The sequence below is a fragment of the Anabrus simplex genome, chromosome 1 (assembly GCF_040414725.1).
Source record: "Anabrus simplex isolate iqAnaSimp1 chromosome 1, ASM4041472v1, whole genome shotgun sequence".
NCBI classification, from domain to species: Eukaryota; Metazoa; Arthropoda; class Insecta; order Orthoptera; family Tettigoniidae; genus Anabrus; species Anabrus simplex.
The window spans coordinates 187,539,956-187,560,780 of record NC_090265.1 but is presented as its reverse complement, the minus strand read 5'-3'; the positions used below and the strand labels follow the sequence as shown (position 1 = coordinate 187,560,780).

The 20,825-nt window shown below is 41.6% G+C and overlaps 1 protein-coding gene across 2 annotated transcripts in view; it reads right to left on the bottom strand.

Annotated features, from left to right (window-relative positions):
- Positions 1–20,825, bottom strand: part of LOC136885491 (uncharacterized) — a 195,518-nt gene that overhangs the window by 38,913 nt on the left and 135,780 nt on the right. The window contains exon 1 of one of the 2 annotated variants that reach the window (XM_067158069.2): positions 1,228–1,796. The exons of the other annotated variant lie outside the window; for it this stretch is intronic. Coding sequence (XP_067014170.2) covers positions 1,228–1,664 — 437 coding nt within the window. The 5' untranslated portion in view covers positions 1,665–1,796. Of the gene's footprint in view, positions 1–1,227; positions 1,797–20,825 lie in introns of those variants that run through there. 2 annotated transcript variants of the gene reach the window in all.

Below are 20,825 nucleotides of genomic sequence, written 5' to 3'. Positions count from 1 at the left end.
AGAAATAGCGTGGGAAGAAGGACTGAAATATGATTGGAAGAGACCCCGGGAGTTGAATCTGAAAATCTAGCGTAGGAGGAGCAATAAAAGTGCCAGCTCGGAGCATGGAGGATGATTATCATTCTTTTATCTGTCTATCAGTATCATTTTACTGCTCTGTTAGCAGTCAAGTACTATGTTCGATCTCCAACAGAGACTTGAAATAACTATCCTCGTACAGTTGAACTTTTGAAGAACATTTTCTTTCGTGAGTTGATGATTGAGCAGTTATTTCTGGCATACGTGGCGAGGTGTTGTAGGCCAGTATTCCTAAATTGGACCACTTTACAACTAGGCCTACAGTCTATATAAATATGGTAATATACCGGTACCTGTACGTCATCAGCATATAGATGGTACTTACAATATGAACAAGTAAGAATGGAATATCATTCATCATTCATTTAAAGTAAAACAAATTGTTCTGTGCTCCTATGCACCTGAAAAGTTCCTACCACTGCTTACTTAACTGTGGTATGGGGTTAGACCCAGCTAATTAATACAAATTTGTTTACTAAATCCCTGTACTATATATATATGGGCCAAGTTTTGACCTGTGTTGGGGTTCATCATCAGCCTTATAAGTTAACCCAGAAATCAAACGGGTATAAGTTACTACACATGACGTAGTATTTACATTCTGATGTTTAGTGTTATCAACTTTAACTGCTTACTTATGTCCGATTCACTATCTAATTTTTTCAATCAGATTTCCCTAAATTGTATTCTTCTGACCCCAATACCAAATCGTTTGTGAAGCTTCAGGAGTCCTCAATTTTCAAACGGTCAGAACTCTCTTCTCCTACGGTTGCCAGTCATCTCCTGTGACCCTTAAAGCAATTCCCCTCTTCATCTGATGGTGAAAGTCAGAGACACAGGGTACAAAGGTTCTTGAAGCCAACACTTTCAATATGACACAAGAACAGGAGTTAACCGAAGAATGGAGAGGACAACCCTAACCCTCACCTAAAGACCCTGTTACTATATACTTTATATGCTGTCGTCATAAGCCAATTCGGAGATAACTTGAAAGTTTTTCAGAGAAAACGTGGCTACAACTCGAATGCCTGACCAGCCTTAAACAGATTTACAAACAATTACACAAATACTCACATGATAGAAAACGGACACCAAATGGTAAATTAGAAGCCAATCCTTTAAACAGAGGTAAAAGCCTGTAAAACGTACTGTGAAGGTACGCAGCTAAGATTACGTGCACCGAACCGCTTCTTCCATCTGTCCAGCCAACCATCACTCGCAGTGAAATCTGATGGGCTATCATTTAATTCTTTATTGAAACATAAAGCCATTTCTTGAAGTTTTGGTCCTGATACTTGCACTCCTTTGGCACGCTGTAGAGAAAACCAACAGAAAAGAGCGTTGTCAACATTTTCATGCTCGCCTCTTTTCATAGTTTTTCTTGTACCCAATGAAGTCCATGAAACCGTATTTCTACACCACTTTTCAATGTCCTCCCGTTTTCTTCGCCAGTCGCCGACAGTTACAGCACCTACACCGTACTCTTTAGCTATCTGCCTTGCAGTTTCACCTCTGTCAAGTCTTTTCAATGCTTCGAGCCTCCTCGCCATACTAACCACCACTTTTCTTCTTTTCGGCACATTCATTTTTTCTGATGTTTGGAACGGCAACAAACACTTTACAAATGTTCGTACACTTTACAGTTCTTGTTACGTTTCCAGAACTGTCAGAAACAAATCAGAAAATCAGATATAACTCATACATCAACCAAAGAGCAACCGTTCTGTTCTGTTCTGTTCGTGAAGTTTATTTGGGCTCGTTATTTCACCCAGACACTATACCGTATGATATTTGTACTAGATCTACACACGCACACAATTTCAATAAAGTAGTACACCAATGTAGTTGACAATGTTTTCGGAGTACAAGTACTTGAAGATTGAGGGAAGTAGACCATGCAGCAGACTCACAAATGGTTTCAAAGCACTGAAAGTAGATCAAGAAAAGACGTATCACCTAGACAATTAAAAGGGAGGAATTACGTATACAAGACTAGGAGATATAGGAAAAGCACAGGGACACAAGGTATACTAATCTTCACGCTAGAGTGGCCGTCTCAGCGACTTCTACAAAACATACACACCGGGCCAACATATAAGGGACAAGCAGGAGAGGGCAGGGGAACGACGGAGGGGTGGATATATGTGAGAGTGTAGGACTTTGGACGGATGGAAGGAAAGATCTGAGCAAAGTATATGGGGGATGTAGGGAGGGGAAAGTGTCGGTGAAATCGTAAACAAAAGAGGAAGAGGGGCGATATTGTGTTGTTATGAACATCAGTGAAAAGGTACACGCGATCGGCGGAGGGGGAGATGAAAAAACGGTAGCTATGTGTCGTGGTTGAAGAGGAGGCGTTAGGGAGGGCAGGAGGCAATGAGAATATGATGAAATATGCAAGTTGTGTCAATGTATTGTGGGAAAGTGGGGTTAGAGTTGTAAATTAGAGTGATCTAAGAACAGATTTAAGATACGTATGATTGTGGGAGAGGGCTTGTAGACGAGACATGCAATTGACGTGGGAAGTGGATAATTGTATTGTATTGTATTAAGTTGGAGTACAGGCATCGACGAGGAGAGTTATACAATGGGCATTGAAAAAAGAGATGATTGATATCAGCATCTACAGATCCACAATGGCATATGGGATGCGGTTGTAAGCGAAAGCGAAATTTATAGAGAGGGGTAAGGGAATGATTAAAGCGAAGACGTATGATATTGATGATATGACGACGAGTGTAGGTGTCGTGTTGATACCAGAAAGTAGTAGGTAGTATGGGTTGGAGACTATGATAGAATTTGCCCTTCTGACATGCAGATGTTGTCCATGTGTTTTGCCATGTTTGTCGTTGTTGTGATTTGAGGAGAGATATGAAATCTGTGGCTGGAACAGAAAATGTAGCTGGGGTTGTAGATAAGAGGGAAGCCTCTTTCGCTAAGCGATCGGCTCGTTCATTGCCTGGTATGTTCTTATGTGCAGGTATCCAAATGAGGGTGATTTGGACACCTGATTGGTGTAAATTGAAGAGGATGTGTTTGACGTTATAAACATACCAGTTCAGTGCAAACTTGTTAGATTTTAGTGTTTGTAGCACAGAGAGAGAATCAGTGAATATATTAGCAGATTGTATGGATGAATGTTTGATGTAGAGTAATGTTTGGCGTATGGCAAGGAGTTCAGCCGAAAAAATAGAAAAGTGGGACGATAAGTGAAACAATTCAGCATACTGAGTCTGTTCGTAATAAAAAGCAGCGCCGACACCACAAGAATTTTTCGATCCATCAGTATAAAAATTGGGACAGGCATTAGTGGATGATATGCGAACTTTTTTAGAATGTAGAGGAAAATATGAAAGCCGGTAAGGGAGCATAGCAAAAGAAGATTCTTTAGAATGAATAATAGGAGGTGTATATTGAATCACATCGTATGCCACAGAATAGTATGGTAGCACATGACTACGAATAATAGTAGATTTAAAAGGGGAGACAAACTGAAATGCCCAAATTAAGGCAGGGGCTCGGCAAGGATGTGGGATAGGCGTTGCGAATGATTGAGCGAGTAATTGTATTTTGGGTAGAAGGTTATTGGAGAGTACGAGAAGTCGTTTGAGGAGATACTTAGCTGCTAGAAATCTGCGTCGAAGGGGAAGAGGAGGGTCACCAGTTTCAACTAATAAGGCATTAGTAGGTGTGGTAGACAACGCACCAAAACAAACTCGTAGTGCTTGATTTTGAATTGTGGTGAGGGATTGAAGGGCAGATGGTGATGCTAGATCAATTATATGTGCACAGTAGTCGAAACGAGCACGGATCGTGGAGCAATAGACTAATTTTGCTGTAGCAGGATCAGCTCCCCACGAACGACGTGTAATGGCTTTGAGGAGGTTAATATACGTGGCAGTAGAGTTACGTAGGTGTTGTATATGTTGGGAAAATTGTAATTTACGGTCAAGGATAATGCCAAGATATTTATGGTGCGAACGTATGGAAATTTCAGAAGTATCGAACAGTAAAGGCTCGGAGTTGTAAATCCGCTTGGTAGTAAAGATTACTGCAGAGCATTTATCAGGTGATAAAGAGAACCCATGAGTATGTAACCAGGACTGAACTTGAATGAGTAGCCGTGTTATACATGTGCGAGCAACATCTACGTCTTTATGGGAAAAGTAGAGAACTATGTCGTCAGCATACATAAGAATTCGGGCAGATTGGAGGGCAAGTTGCTCGAGGCCGGATAAATATAAAGCAAACAGTATTCCACTGAAGATATCACCTTGAGGGACGCCGACATTAGCTTGACGAGGGGATGGCGTAGTGAGAGGAGGTTTGAAGATTAGAGTGCGAGACGTTAAGAGATGACGTAGAAGAGTTATGAAAGTGGTTGGAATGCCTTTCTGTGATAACACATCCCATAACATATTCAGGGGGACGGAATCAAAGGCACCTCGTATATCGAGGAAGACAGCAATAGTGTGTTCTTTTCGAGATTTAGCTAATAAGATGTCTATTATAAGCATATTGATCGCATCCTGAGCATTTCGACCCTTACAGTAAGCATACTGATACTTGGGAAGGAGGGAATAATATTCCAAGTACCAGAGAAACCTTTGGAGGAGGAGTTTAAGAAATAGTTTGCGTATACAAGACGGCAAAATTATTCCTCGAATATTGTGAGGGGAGGTCATTGGACGTCGAGGCTTTGGAAGCGGAACTAGGAAAAAAGTGTTCCACTCGGGAGGTGGAGTCGTAGTATGTAACACAAAATTAAAGTACTGAACAAGCACGTGTAGGGCTTTGGTCGGCAACTGTTGTAACATGGCATAAGAGATATAATCAGGACCAGGAGTGGATGATTTGCAGGAATTAAGAACGGACGTGAGCTCAGGGAGAGTGATGGGACGTGAAAGTACCGAACAATTACGAGTGGAAGCAGAGATAACTGGAGTATAAGGTGGAAGTGCATGATCTGGAGTGAGGGACCTGATAAAGTCATTCAGAATAGTCGGCGGGATTTGAGGGCGTGGAACGTGAGTGGAAGCCCGGGTGAGAGCACGGATAGCATTCCATAAGCGAGATGCAGAAATATGGTTATGGAAAGAGGATATAAAAGTTTTCCATGCATGTCGTCGTTTTTGATTGAATACACGTTTGATATGCGCAATATGATGTTTGAGGTGAAAGTAGTGTGAAGGGGTTAGAGTTTTACGATAAATTTTGAAGAGTCTCTTGCGTTTAAGGATTAGTTGGTGACATTCACTGTCCCACCACTTTAATTGAGAGGCACCAGTGGTCATGGAGTTTGATGGTGTCGTAAAAGGATGGTAGAGGTCCAAATACTGTGTTATTATTTTGAGCAGGGAGTGATAGGATAATTCTGTTACAGGGAAGGTCTCCAATTGGGTTACCATGTAGGAGTTAAAGCACGAAGCATTGAATTGTCTCATGGAACGTAGCGGAGCGATATAATGGTCGTTAAGGGGATTTTTAGTGATATACCCGTGGCCATAAGTAATGAGGATAGGAAAGTGATCACTTGTATGAGTGTCACTGAGTACTCTCCACGTGGTTATAGGGGCAATGGAGTTGCGGCAAAGTGATAGATCGACTGCACTAGGCAACGAACCAGGAGGAGTGAGCCTGGTAGGGGAACCATCGTTCAGAAGCAAAAGATTATGTTGGGTTACAGCATGTAAGAACTGTGTGCCTTTGGAGGTGTTGAGCGGAGCTCCCCACTGAGTATGATGAATGTTGACATCGCCTAAAAACAACAGTTGGGTGTCAGGTGGAAACTGATTAAAAAATTTGAACCATTGGGCAAAAGATATGTAGTTATCAGGGGGATTATACAAGTTTATAACATATGTGTTCTGATATATAAGACCTAGGGAATAGGTATTTGGTATTATGTATTGTAGATGTAATGGAGTGTACGATAACGAAGTATGTATCATAAGTGCGACACCATCAAATCCTGGTCCGTCATGGCGTTCGATAGAATATCCTGGAAAGTAAAAGTGAGTTGTATGAGAAAACCAAGTTTCTTGCAAAGCGACTATGTGAGGAGATGTTTCGTGCATGAGAATTTTGAATTCGTAGTGTTTATTTTGTAGGCTCCTAGCATTCCATTGAAGGATGCGTACTACCATTATTGAAGATAAGGTGTAAACTTTCGCGAAGTTGACTAATAACTGGTAAGATATTGGGGTGATCGCCAATTAGTTGAGTAAGCTGCATGAGAAGATGGAGAACACACTGATGAACATGTTCTCGCTGAGGAAGTGTAGTACCTGTTTGAGAATGCTGTGCGGGTTGCAGAGGCATTGACGGGCTCGATGTTGAGGGAGGGGGCTGACTGGGTTGAATGGGGTATTGATAACTCAGAGATTGAGAGGGGTGAGAGGATGTAGTGGATTGCAGTAGCTGGAGATACGCAGCTCTATCATAGCCGGGAGAAGGTTTAGGTGGCAAATCCTTAACAACCACTTGTGTGAATTTGCGTTTGCGAGGGGCGTCTGGTAATGGAGAAGGATGTTGAGAGGGTAGGGGAGGAAATTGTTGGACGTTATGATACTCAGAATAAGTAGGTGGAAATAGTCGAGCAGAAGCTTCGGAGAACGAAATGTTATCAGTGCACATAAGTTTTTTGATTTCCACTTGCTTCTGATGAACAGCACAATCTGATGAACCCGTTTCGTGTTCCCGATTGCAATGTACACATAACTTGACATTAGCAAGGCAGTCTGAGGTAGAATGGTTCAAACCACAGTTGCGACAGCGAAAGTTAGTGGACTGGCAATTGCGTATGGTGTGTCCATAACGCTGGCATTTGGAACAAATAATGGGGTAAAATATAAAGGGATTGACTTCTAACATTACATGATAGATGGAAACATATTTGGGCAACGTTTTGGAGCAAAAAACAATCTTGACGGAGCCGGTAGGTAGATATACGGACTGACCATCTTGGAGGGATTTACGACGTAGGCGTTGAACAGAATGAACTTTGACGTCACTCTGAAGTAAAGTAAGAATATCGGATTCAGTTAGATCTTTGTCAACACCGCGTATAATGCCTACGCGGAAGATATTTGAGTGAGGAATAAAGGCATGCAACTTTTGTGTCTCAAGAAACTTATTCTGCAGAAAGTCATTAGCATGATTAGGAGAGTGAAAGTTTACCTGAATCCTGTTACGGCCTTTATACTGGATGGATTTAACAGGAAATTTCCTTTCATGGAGTAGACGCCCTATAGCCATAGGGTGTAGATTGCCAATGTTATTACCTTGTTTGGATGAAACAAAAACAAAATATGGTCCCGGGTGGTTTAATGGGTATAAATTACATGCACTAGTATTAGGAGGTTGAGCAGGAGGGGGAGGGTTAGGATTGGATTGAGTCGCGGTTTGCAACGAAGGGGTAGGCGTAGAATTATCAGTCACGGTTGTATCCATTTGCACTTCTTCTTCTCGTTCAACATTACTATTTGACGCGGGATGAAAGTCCCGAGTACCTCCACTATCAGAACTCATGCCACTACCCCTGCACAATCACACGCAAGCTAGCACCCGAACGCACGAGTAAGTTCGAGAAACGTCAAACACCGAACACGAAACCTCGAACACAACGAACCGTACAGCACGATGTCGCGGACGAGACTCAACCGTTCCAATCAGCTGTCTTGGATTTTTACTAGTGATGTGCGCGAGACTCAGTGTTGCCAACTCCTAAGTCCAAATTCCCCCCAGATCACTTCCAAAATCCCTCTAAATGAGACAAACGCCCCCCCCCCCCAAATCATAATTATTATTTTCGTCACCATCATATTGATTAAACACAATATTTAAAGAAAAATCTACAGAAATACTACGGTACACGAAAGGATGATTGGAAACATACAAGAAAATTATTAGAAACCGTGCATGCTACTGTTGAAGAGAAAACTACTCACAAGTTTGTCTTTCTTGTATTCCTGCTGAGTGATCCTCAAAATTTGCTCAGATCGTCTAGCACCTCCTCTTTTTCACTCATTTCAACGTTTTTGTAATGATACATGGAGTCACTGAACTTTTTAATCACTCGAGGGGATGGTTGAAAACGAGTACAACATATTTTTTCCTTATTAAATAATAACTAGATTCAAGTAGAGAATTTATTAGTTCTAACGATATCCTGTTCCTTAATTTGTTTTTTATAATAGAAAAGACTGAAAATGCGCGCTCCATTGTGGCATTTGATACTGGTAACGTTAGCAGCCTAATTGTAAAGTTACCAATATTAGAGAAACGATCATATCCAGCTGCATCTTTATCCTGAAGAACCTCATCCCACAAAGGCGTAGTACTTGATGTGTTGTGCCATTGTTTATCTTGGGAGATTGTTCCACTCTGAGACAATGTCATCTATATTCCCAGCCACTTTAGGACCACTGAAATTGGAGACTAGTTGAAGTGTTTCATGTTTCTTCTGTGATGTTGCTGTGGACGGATGTAGCACTGCCATCATCTGTAAAACTGCTATATTTTCTGGCAATCTTTTCTGTAGTTCCTTGCACAAGTCAATTAAGAACTTCTTGGATCTTTCATGAACGTCGTTGCGTTCATCAGGTTTCGGAATTTGCACCGAACATTCAAAATCATATCTTAAATACATACCTGAAGTATGCATCACGTACTTCTCAAAGTCAAAGTATGGGAGATCTACATCCTTCTGCTTTTCCAGCTGAGTGGGTACAACAATTTTTTCAGTACTGATTTAAAGAGTAGAAAGACATCCTTTCAGTGCTTTCTCTGCGTCAACTCGCTCACTTTGAAATATCATATTAATCCTGCATATAGCTTTTAACTCAGTTTTGAGGAACACCAGAAGGGCTTTATAGGCTACGTAGAGCAGTCCATTATATTATAAAGTTGTTCAGACATGAAATATTTGTCCTCAATTCTTGCTAAGGAAAATAGCAATTTCAGATCTTGCCATTGTTCCAGAGTTGTTTCAATGGTAGCATATCTCGCGAGCCACCGAGTGCCACAAAGCCCTTGAATCCTTTTGAGGTTGCGATTGTTATTCATTGTTTTAAACAGTTGTTTGTAATGGCCTAGTCTCTTAGGACTCTAGGAAAACCACTTGCGGGTGTCCCTGATTAGAAACTCCAACTGACAAGGAAAAGTTTTAATAGCTTTCTCGGCACAAACATGAAGAGAATGACATACTTCATGACGATAAGGTCAGGGACAGTGCATTTCAGAAGAGCTGTTACAGAATTATCGATCTCTACCATTACACTTGCACCATTCACCCCAATGCCTACTAAGTTTTCAAGTGTAATGCCATCACTTTCAAGCTATCCTATCAGTGAAAAATAAATGGTTTCTGCATCACAAGTACCGGTAGTCAGTTCCAAAATACAATAAAATGTAGAAACAATGTCTTTTCAACAACAGAAATGTACCGTAACATAAAGCTAAGCAGCTTTTGAGTTGTAAGATCGGCACTTTCATCAATAATAATAGAGTAAGGGGAATTTTCAATTTCGAGAACCAAATTTTCTTGCAGAGAAGGGCACATAACGTTCTTAACAAGAATGGTATATTTTGTTCTATGGATCTTTACACTTTGTAAAGTAGTAGAACTAGAACACTCTTACAGAGAAATAAGTTCCCCCAGATGATCAACAATCTTAATGGAAGAACGTTGAGCTACATAACCAGCAATTTTAAGTTTCTGCCAATTTCTACAGGTTTGATCTCTTGGCACGATTTTGCTACCCTCTCCATCTGAACTTCATCGCAATGCTTTTTCGTTTTTGCATGATCTAACAAATCCTTTTTATGAGCTGTGAGTGTAGCGTGGAAATATCTGCAGAATGCTTTGGCCAGATGCGTCGGGTGTTAACCATTCTGAAAAGTGAAGAAGAGATTTGTTACTCACTAACCATCAAAGATGAAAAAGAACATGTTTATAACCTAACCACAACAGCAAAACTGATCCGCTGTGTCCGTGTACTGATGAGCGATTTACAAACATCTCAAGACAGCTGTTTATAATGACTTAATTTCTTAGGACTGTAGGAAAATCAGTTGTGGGTTACCAATGACACCTCATGTCTAGCTAGCAATATTGTACCGTATTTTTAATGTACACTTTTCTGTTTGAGATGATGATAAAATAAATATCTCATGAGAGTATTTTGTAATGTGGTATTTAACATCTTTTAAGTATACTCAAATTGATTAAATTTCATATATAACTTACCTTACAATACGGGAAATGTTTCCCACATCTTTGTATACTTCTGTACGTATTTCTTCTTCTATTTGGATGCCATTATATATTACACCGGTACACATTCACAAAAAAGAATACATCACTCCACAGAATTATTAACACATCAAGCAAATAACATTACAACTGCAAGAAGAGCACAGTCACAGTGAAAACTGCTTCGAGTTACGCTATCAGACTGTTACATTCATGTACTGCGGGGATTTTCCTCCTACATGACATTTTTTCCACAAAACAGACCAATGAACTATGTGCGAGACCCGAAGTCTCTGATTCCCCTCAACATGTATGTACCAATAGGAATAAATGCTGCTGCGGTTATCGAGGAGAAGGAGATACAGAGAGAAAGTGAGAGATATGCATATTTGTAATGTTTTGATGTACCGTATCGGTAGTTTGTAGTTCTTATTAATTGAAAAAATCAGTAGATTTCATATAAATACACCTATCCGCTGGTAGTCAACAGAAATGTAAAGAATAAGGCGGCTGTTTGGTTCATAAAAGAGACAAGAAGAGGGAATCCCGAGGCACGTGAAGGGATCGTACGTTAAGAGCTGCTAGAAGAGAAAATAATGACGTTGAGTGATTAACTGCAGTGTCTGAGACAGGCTGGCCAACAGTGAAAAATTAAACCTCAAGATAAATTTGACACACTAGCGGACCCAAGCATACTACAGCAATGAAATAAATAAATAATTACAGAAAGAAAAAAAAATATGTTATTCGCACAGCCCCTCAAAATTCCTCAAAAAATAATTTTCCCCCTAAAATTCCCCCCGACTCTTTTATCCCCCCAACTTGCCCTCTAGGACGATTAAATCCCCCTAAATTTAGGGGGAAACCCCCAAGTTGGCAACACTGGTGGTAAAGAAGTAGGGGACTGGAAATAATAATGATATTGCATTGAAAATTACTCACATGTGTTTAGGACTCCATTTTGAATATTATTAGGTCCCGAAATGTAGCATTATTAGTGATTTTGTGCGTAATATTGGTAATAATTGCACACAAGAAGTATTATAGGAGGATACATATATATGATAGCCATCTTTGTTTCCAGAGATGGTATAGTATAGACTGGTTACTTTGACTTTACAACAAAGCAAGGAATTTCAGATAGGTGAGGAGAAGCATGGAAGTTACAATGCAAAGCATGGATGTTACAACTCCTCTAATTTAGTAGCTGTAATTTATCTTTGCAAATTCAGGCCAACCTCTGTCATAAGGGGACCACACTCCATTCGTAAGGCTCTTAACTATCGCCGCGGCGCATACTGCCCGCACGGCAAGAAAAAAATATAATTTAGTAGCTGTAACATATCTTTGCAAAATCCAGGCCAAGCTCTGTCATGAGAACAGTGGCCCCCTTCGGGGGCCACACTCCCTTCGAGAGGCTCTAAACTATCGCCGCGGCGCATACTGTCCGCACGGCAAGAAAAAAGTATAATTTAGTGGCTCTAACCTATCTTTGCAAAATCCAGGCCAAGCTCTGTCATGAGAACAGTGACCCCCTTCGGGGGCCACACTCCCTTCGAGAGGCTCTGAACTATCGCCGCGGCGCATACTGCCCGCACGGCAAGAAAAAAGTATAATTTAGTGGCTCTAACCTATCTTTGCAAAATCCAGGCCAAGCTCTGTCATGACAATAACATATTTGCATTGTAACTTCCATGCTTTATGTTGCAACATCCATACTTACTATTGTAACATCCATGCTTTGCATTGTAACGTCCATGCTACCATGCTTTCCAAAGTCAAAGTAACCAGTCTATTTCCATAACATCTCTGGAAACAAAGATGGCTATCATGAACACATCTTTATACTTAATAGGTGCAATTATTGTCCGCCTCTGTGGTGTAGTGGTTAGCGTGATTAGCTGCCATCCCCGGAGGTCCGGGTTCGATTCCCGGCTCTGCCACGAAATTTGAAAAGTGGTACGAGGGCTGGAACGGGGTTCACTCAGCCTCGTGAGGTCAACTGAGTAGAGGTGGGTTCGATTCCCACCTCAGCCATCCTGGAAGTGGTTTTCCGTGGTTTCCCACTTCTCCTCCAGGCGAATGCCGGGATGGTACCTAAGTTAAGGCCACGGCCGCTTCCTTCCCTCCTCCTTGCCTATCCCTTCCGATCTTCCCATCCCTCCACAAGGCCCCTGTTCAGCTTAGCAGGTGAGGCCGCCTGGGCGAGGTACTGGTCATTCTCCCCAGTTGTATCCCCCGACCAAGAGTCTGAAGCTCCGGGACACTGCCCTTGAGGCGGTAGAGGTGGGATCCCTCGCTGCGTCCGAGGGAAAAGCCGAACCTGGAGGGTAAACAGATGATGATGATGTGCAATTATTACCAATATTACCGACAAAATCACTAAGAATGCCACATTTCGGGACTTATTATTTCCAGTCCCCTACTTCTTTACCGGAGCCTTAAGTACTATTATAACAGCTACGTAAATGATGACCATAACGTGAAACACGCGAGTGTATCACCGTAACTTATTTGTTTCGAAATACCATTCGTTTAGTTTGTCACACAATGTTCTTCTTTTCTCCTTCGTCTATATTTAGTTGGGCGCGCTCATTACAGTACCTATGTAGCGTAACGGTTAGTGTTACTAACTGCCATCCTTGGAAGCCTGGGTTCGATTCCCGGTACCGCCAGAAATTTTAGAATGTCCGAAAGGCTGGTATGTGATTGAAATGGTATTGTTGGGAGATCAGAAGAATGCACATGCCCGGTGAGACACGGGGCGAAGGGGTTTTCACCAGCAGAGCCAGTGACGCAATGGTTACTATAGCAACTCCGCTACTACCCAGGCGACTTTACATTACTTTTTACAGGCAGCTCTTCGCTCTTGTCACTTGTAATCCAGCAAACTGCAAAGTGTGAGTCAATGTTTTCGTGTAGCAGATAAGAGCAAATAAGAGCCGATCTGTCTGGGCAGAACAGGAAGTTCGTGCTTGCAGGCCACATTCCTCTCTCTTGCATTCTTCTCATCTCTACACAGTACATGCAGCTCACCTGCAATGGGGGTTTTCCCGAAAGGAGCTGCACCACCTCGGGATGAGGATATGAGTTTGCATATTTGCATTATATCGCCCAGTAGGTTAGCCTTTGGTAACTTGAGATACGGAGTAAAGATTAGGAACATGATTTAACTATTAATTGTAGGCTTCCTTCCCTCTTCTTGTCTATCCCTCCCAATCTTCCCATCCCCCACCAAGGCCCTAGTTCAGCATAGCAGGTGAGGCCGCCTGGGCAAGGTACTGTTCATTCTCCCCAGTTGTATCCCCCGACCCATTGTCTCACGCTCCAGGATACTGCCCTTGAGGCGGTAGAGGTGGGATCCCTGGCTGAATCCGAGGGAAAAACCAACCCTGGAGGGTAAGCAGATTAAGAAAGAAAGACAGCAATCTAGCTGTATCCCTATTTCTTCTTCTTCTTAATCTGCTTACCCTCCAGGTTCGGTTTTTCCCTCGGACTCAGCGAGGGATCCCACCTCTACCACCTCAAGGGCAGTGTCCTGGAGCTTCAGACTTTGGGTCGGGGGATGGAACTGGGGAGGATGACCAGTACCTCGCTCAGGCGGCCTCACCTGCTATGCTGAACAGGGGCCTTGGCGGGGGATGGGAAGATTGGAAGGGATAGGCAAGGAAGAGGGAAGGAATCGGCCGTGGCCTTAAGTTAGGTACCATCCAGGCATTTGCCTGGAGAAGTGGGGAAACCACGGAAAACCACTTCCAGGATGGTTGATGTGGGAATCGAACCCACCTCTACTCTGAGTGAACCCCGTTCCAGCCCTCGTACCACTTTTCAAATTTCGTGGCAGTGCAGGGAATTGAACCCGGACCTCCGGGAGTGGCAGCTAATCATGCTAACAACTACACCACAGAGGCGGACCATCCCTATTTCACATTAAAAATATCTTAACATAGTCGCTAGTTACGTAGATTCATCTGAACACACTGCAGACAATTGACAGTGCGAGACGCAAGGTTCGGTAAGGGGCGCAATGTTCACACAATTGTATAGGTCAGATATACCACACACAGCTTTAAAAGCTTTACGGTCAGGTATTCTTTGTATAGTCACAAGCGTACAATAATGCCCTTTATAATATAAATAGATTAGTCGAAAATGTACGTTTGTCCTGCCTGATCTCTACAATTTCACACTGTGCGCCGGTAAAATGAAATGGCGTATGGCTGTTAGTGCCGGGAGTGTCCGATGACATGTTCGGCTCGCCAGATTCAGGTATTTCGATTTGACACCGGTAGGCGCCCTGCTCGTCATAATGAGGATGAAATGATGATGAAGACAACACACACACACACCCCGTGTCGGCAAAATTAACCAATTATGTTTAAAATCCGTGACCGTGCCGCGTATCGAACCCGCGACCCCTGTGATCAAAGGCCAGCACGCTAACCATTTAGCCATAGAGCCGGACTGTAGCTCATAAGCACCTGAGTCCACACATTCCTTAGTTTACGTTACAATATGGTTTTGTTGTGTAGGCCTATGCATTCATGTAAATACGGCATAATGTACATCAGTTCGTACATTATATCACTGTGCATTATTTGGAAACGGACCCAATACTTGTCCTTGGCCTACCTAAAATATTAAGCATCGTGTTGTTTCCATACACGGCTCGCAGATAACGCTGCCAGCGTCCTCGGCCTCGAGTCCGGACTCGAGTACCTCGAGTTTTACGATCCCAGACTCGAGTCTTCGCGAGTACATTCGCAGCCCATCACTAATTTTTACCGTCGTTGTTTACCTTACCTCAAAGTAGAGGCGGAAAACTATCGATAGCACTATCGATAGTTATCGATAGCGACCACTATCGTCATACATCGATAGTCAGTTGCCTATTATCGATAGTCAACGATAGTTTTTTGCTTCATTGGCTTATTTTTCGCGCTAACAGAAAATGTACAGTTTTTTGCAGTTAACTGGTGAGGACTGAGGAGTGTGTTCCAATTCATAGATGTGCATTTAAGTATCTCTGCGTACCTGCGACTTCAGTGCCGGCAGAAAGACTATTTAGCATTTTTGGAAGGTGGGATTCTACATTCAACCTAACCTTAGTTGAGTTGATGCCAATAAGGGACAAAAAATGAAATTTATATGTTGTCAGAGACTGTATGTAGGTGAGAGAAGATAAGGCACATTTTAGGTCAAAGACTTCATGAAACCACCTGAAAACTCTCCTGCCATCTGTTGAGAAAGCTGTAAAACATTTTTCCAAAGATACTACAATACCCGAGAAAATGTCGGGCGATCGCAAAATGAACACTGCAGCTGAACGAGAATTTCTCGCGCGGTCACGTTATGGGCTAACGCGTGCAGCCCGAGAATGTCTTGGACGTGCCACTGAAGAGATTTATGAGTGATTCCGATTTGAATTTAAGAAATTACATAGCATGAAATAGTTGTGCTCTCTACTGATTTTTTTGTGAATTGTGTTCAATAAATATTCTGTTTTCGGGCATAATGATATGATTCGCACCACTGTTTGAAAACTATCGATTACTATCGATAGTAGAGCTCATAATATCGGAAAATATCGATGGGGATTATTACCGATAGTTTGCCGCCTCTACCTCAAAGAGAATGCTTTACCTATTTTTTTTATCTGCACACTTTTTAGCGATAGATTTATACCCTAGTGCTGAAGCGGTCATCATCATCATCATCATCTTCTTCTTCTTCTTCTTCTTCTTCTTCTTCTTCATGAACTGTTTTTGGGCTCCTTGTTTAATAATTTTTGCCCAGTCAATCTTCTTATGTAGTTAGGAAGAACTTGATAAATAAATAACCATGAGGAGCACTGAATGAGACACACGACAGTAAACACAATATACACTTGATGAACGCATATAGCGGGAGCACTATCTAAGTCAAGGGCTAAACTTCATGTAGAAGGTAGTATGTTAGGTTCAGGGGGAAGGGAGGAGAAGAATAACCGGATGTGAAGAAAGCAGCACAAAAACAATCGATCATGCTATGTACACGGAGGAAGCCAGGAACATACTAACTCAATAAACAACAAACGACAATAAAAACCAGGATGTGGCAGCTAGTTATAAGGTTAGGTTAGTATCATCAAGAAACGTGGTACCGGTAATTAATGAAATGGCAGTAGGTGTCAAATTATAAAGTAAGCAAGAAATACTAGTAGGCAAGGGAAATTTATGCTGAACAAGTCGAAGGGAAAAAAATGTCTAGCTGAACGATATAACGGAAATGGAAAAAGATATGGTTAGTATCTCCGTCGGGATAACCACATGCACACAGTGGGTGAGTTGACAGATGAAATTTATATTTATAAAGGGGTGTGAGAGCATGATTAAACCTAAGACGGATAATAGTAATGATGTGTCGTCTAGAATACTGACCTGATAGAAACCACGGTTGTAGGGGAATGCGAGGTTGTAGTTGGTAATACGATCGACCTTTGTAGCTTGCAGTATTTTACCATTGCAATTGTCAATCTGAGCGAGCCTTATTTTTAACATGTATAAAATAATCAGTGGGGGGCGGGGTGTGGAAGACGTGACGCTTGTTTAGCAGCATTATCAGCTCGTTCATTACCATAAATTCCAATATGAGCTGGCACCCAAACAAACGTAAGGTAGACGTTTGAACGTTCAAGGGTATAGGTTAAATGTTTTACGTTATGTAAATACCAATTAGATGAAAAGGAGATGGAGGAGAGTGATTGTAATACACTCATAGAATCAGTGTAGATAGTTGCTTTGGCATAATGATGTTGTATAACATAAAGGAGGGCTTGGCGTACGGCAAAAAGTTCGGCAGAATAAATAGAGAAATAATTAGGTAGTCTAAATTGTTGGAAAAACTGTGGTTGTACAGCAAAAAAGCGCCACTCCAACGCCGGTTGTTGTCTTCGAGCCATCTGTGTAGATGTCCACAGAACTAGGAGAGGGTGAAAGACGTAATTTTTTGTGAATCCGTACTTGTGTACTGTGCGGAGTGACATCGTGGCTATAATTAGAAGCAGGAGGTAAAATGATATAAGGGCGATGAATGAAACATTCATAAGAAAATGAATAATACGGCAGACTGGGCATGCGTAAAATAGAATCTCGTTGTTCAAGTAAATAAATATATGCATAATATAAGGCCGGCATTTTAATAAGACGCTGACGAAAAGTGTTAGAAAGTTCAAACAATAGTTGTAATTTGGGAATGAGAGGAGTAGCAATTACGGCAAATTTCTTAAGGAGGTATTTTGTGGTTAACATAACACGTCGAATTTGTAAAGGGGGATCACCAGCTTCCACAAGTAATGCATTAGTAGGCGTAGTAGTACGAAGAACACCGATACAAATGCGTAGTGCGCTAAATTGTATTGTATTTAACTGTGCTAAAGATGTGGTAGAAGCCATGTCTAGTACGCGTGCACCATAATCCAATTGAGATCGGAGAGTAGCCTTATATAAAGAAAGAGCGACGACCGGATCTGCACCCCAGTTTCTACGTGTAACAGTGCGGAGGAGATTTAAATAGGAAGTAGCTTTATGCTGCAAATGTTTTATATGCTGAGTCCAGTTTAGTTTATGGTCTAAGTATATTCCTAAATATTTATGATGTGTACAGAGCGGGATAGAATACGTGTCGAATAGCGGAGGGGTCCGATCATATTTACGGTGATGTGAAAAAATCATCGTCGAACATTTAGAGATTGCAAGTTGAAGACCTTGAGATTCCAACCACGAAATAGCTTCAGTGAGGAGTTGCGACATTCGTGCACGGCATGTATCAACGTTGGTGTGAGAAAAATAAAGGACGATATCGTCAGCATAAGCTATTATGCGTGCAGAACGCGTTATTAAGCTTACAAAATCGCTCATGTAAAGTGCAAAAAGTATCCCACTGAAAATGTCCCCTTGCGCCAAACCATAGGACGACTGTCGACTAGAAATATGGTGTTGATACGGTTGTAAAATAAGAGTACGGTAGGTAAATAATTGTTGTAAAAGGGAAATAAAATCAGGAGGGAAATTCTTGGCTAAAAGACAGTCCCATAACATATGTAATGGAATTGAATCATATGCGCTTTGAATATCCAGGAACGTAGCAATAGTACTATGATGACGTGCTTTGGCCAAAAGGAGGTCAATTACGAAGGCATTGATAGCATCCTGAGTGCTACGTCCTTTAAGAAACGCATATTGGTTTTTTGGAGTCAGGTTATAATATTCGAGTACTCAAAGAAATCTCTGAAGTAATATTTTAAGAAATGTTTTTCGCATACATGAACTAAGAACAATTCCACGGTAGCTATGAAAATCAGAAGGTAATTTATTCGGTTTGAGGATGGGCACAAGAAAAAAAACATTCCACTAACAGGGCACTGTAAGTGTAGATAATATGTTGTTATAGTAGGTAAGAATAATGTGCTTAGCATTGGAAGGCAATAAGTGCAGCACACTGTAGGTGATGTAGTCTGGGCCAGGTGCTGAATGAGAGGCTGTAGGGAGGACCGCTTCGAATTCAAAAAGAGTGATAGGCTGTAATAAAACAGAAGAGGGACGACTGGTTTCGGTCTGGGACGAGATACTGGTAAGAACAACATAGTCCATGGTAAGAGAATGTAAGAACAGCTGAAGCACATCAGTAGGAATTATCGCACTAGCAGCAAGATGAGAAACACGAGTCAATGTACGAACAGCATTCCAGATTTGCGTAATCGGCGTTGAAGTTGTAAGTGATGAAATAAAACGCTTCCACGATTCCCGGCGTTTGGCATTAAAAACTCTGCGTGAATAGGCAATATGATGTTTTAAGGTGAAGTAGTTATGAGGCGATAAATTTTTCCTATACAAGCGAAAGAGTCTTAGGCTTTTGTATGATATTATGACACTCAGCATCCCACCAACGCAAGAAGCAGGGTTGTCGTGAATTAGGAGTGTGAACTACTTTAAAGGGGTGGTAAATATTAATATATCGATAAACGATCTGTAGAAGTAAGTCATATGTAAGCAGATGTGCTGGCGTAAGAGAAAGTTGATTCTCAATAAAGTGCCGAAAGTTATTCGCATCAAAATTTTTAAGCGATCGTATAGAGAGGGGAGAGTTACTGTCAAACAGCGACTGATTCGGTCGACTCAGGCCATAGGTTATAAGAATGGGGAAGTGATCGCTTGTAAAAGAATCCACCAATGTATGCCAGGTTGTAAGTGTTGCCATCGAACTACGACATAGAGTGAGATCCACCGCACTGGGCGCGGAACCTGGGGGGGGGGGGTCAATCTTGTAGGAGATCCGTCATTAAGTATTAATAAATTATGTTGATATGACGCATCTAAGAGATGAGTTCCTTTGGACGAATCACAGGCACTACCCCATACTGTATGATGACAATTCATATCACCAAGAATAAGTAGTTTTGAGGGATGATCAAATTGAGCAAAATAGGTCGACCATTGTTCTTCCGAAAAATAAATGTCTGGAGGGCAATATATATTAATGATGTAGATGTCACGATAAATGATACCAATACTGAAGGAAGAAGGCAGCTGAATAGCAACGGGTAATAATTGATAGGAGATAGTATTTTGAATGAGAAATGCTACTCCGCCATCATATCGTTCAATATTGTAACCTTTAACAGAAAAGGAATGACTCGGCAAAAACCATGTTTCTTGTAAAGCAACAAACTGAGGTTGCGTTTGTTGTAGAAGTAATTGTAATTCATGCTGTTTAGTTAGGATGCTCTAGCATTCCATTGCGTGAGGCTGATCATAGAAAGAAAACATACAATGCACACTATCCTTTAACATATGAAGCACATGAGGTACTTGTTGATTGTCACCCAGTAATTGGATTAATTGGACAAGTTTACTACTAATGTCTTGTTGTAAATGCAAACGTTTCCGTTGGGTATTATCTACGGACGGGGGCTGGGATACACTGCCGTGCACTGACTGGCCACCGGAAGTGGTAGGTACAGATAGGGTAGTTGAATGTGGAGTAGAGGCTACTGAAAGGGGCTGAGAAGCTGGTGCCGGAGGTACACGAATAAGATTTAGATAACATGCGTGATCATATCCGGGTGCAGGTACCGGCCGAGATTTAGGAGTAATAATTTGGGTAAATTTTCGCTTTCTTGGAAGCATAGGAGTCATAGGAGTTACAGTCGGTGTTAAAGGGGGAAATTGTTGCGGGTTCCGTTCGGGAAAATAGCTGGGAGGATGAAGTTTAGACACTGCTTCATTAAAAGAGATGTTTTCAGTGCTCATGAGTTTTTTGATCTGGATTTGATGCTGTTGTTCAGGACATGAATTAGAACCAGTCATATGGGGTCAACTACAATGAACACATTTGAAAAAAGGTTTCCTGACAGTCAGCAATAACATGATCCAGAGAGCATCAACCACATCTAGTAGAAATTGCCCTACAACTTTATCTCGATGGCCATATCTATTACATTTACGACACAGAATTG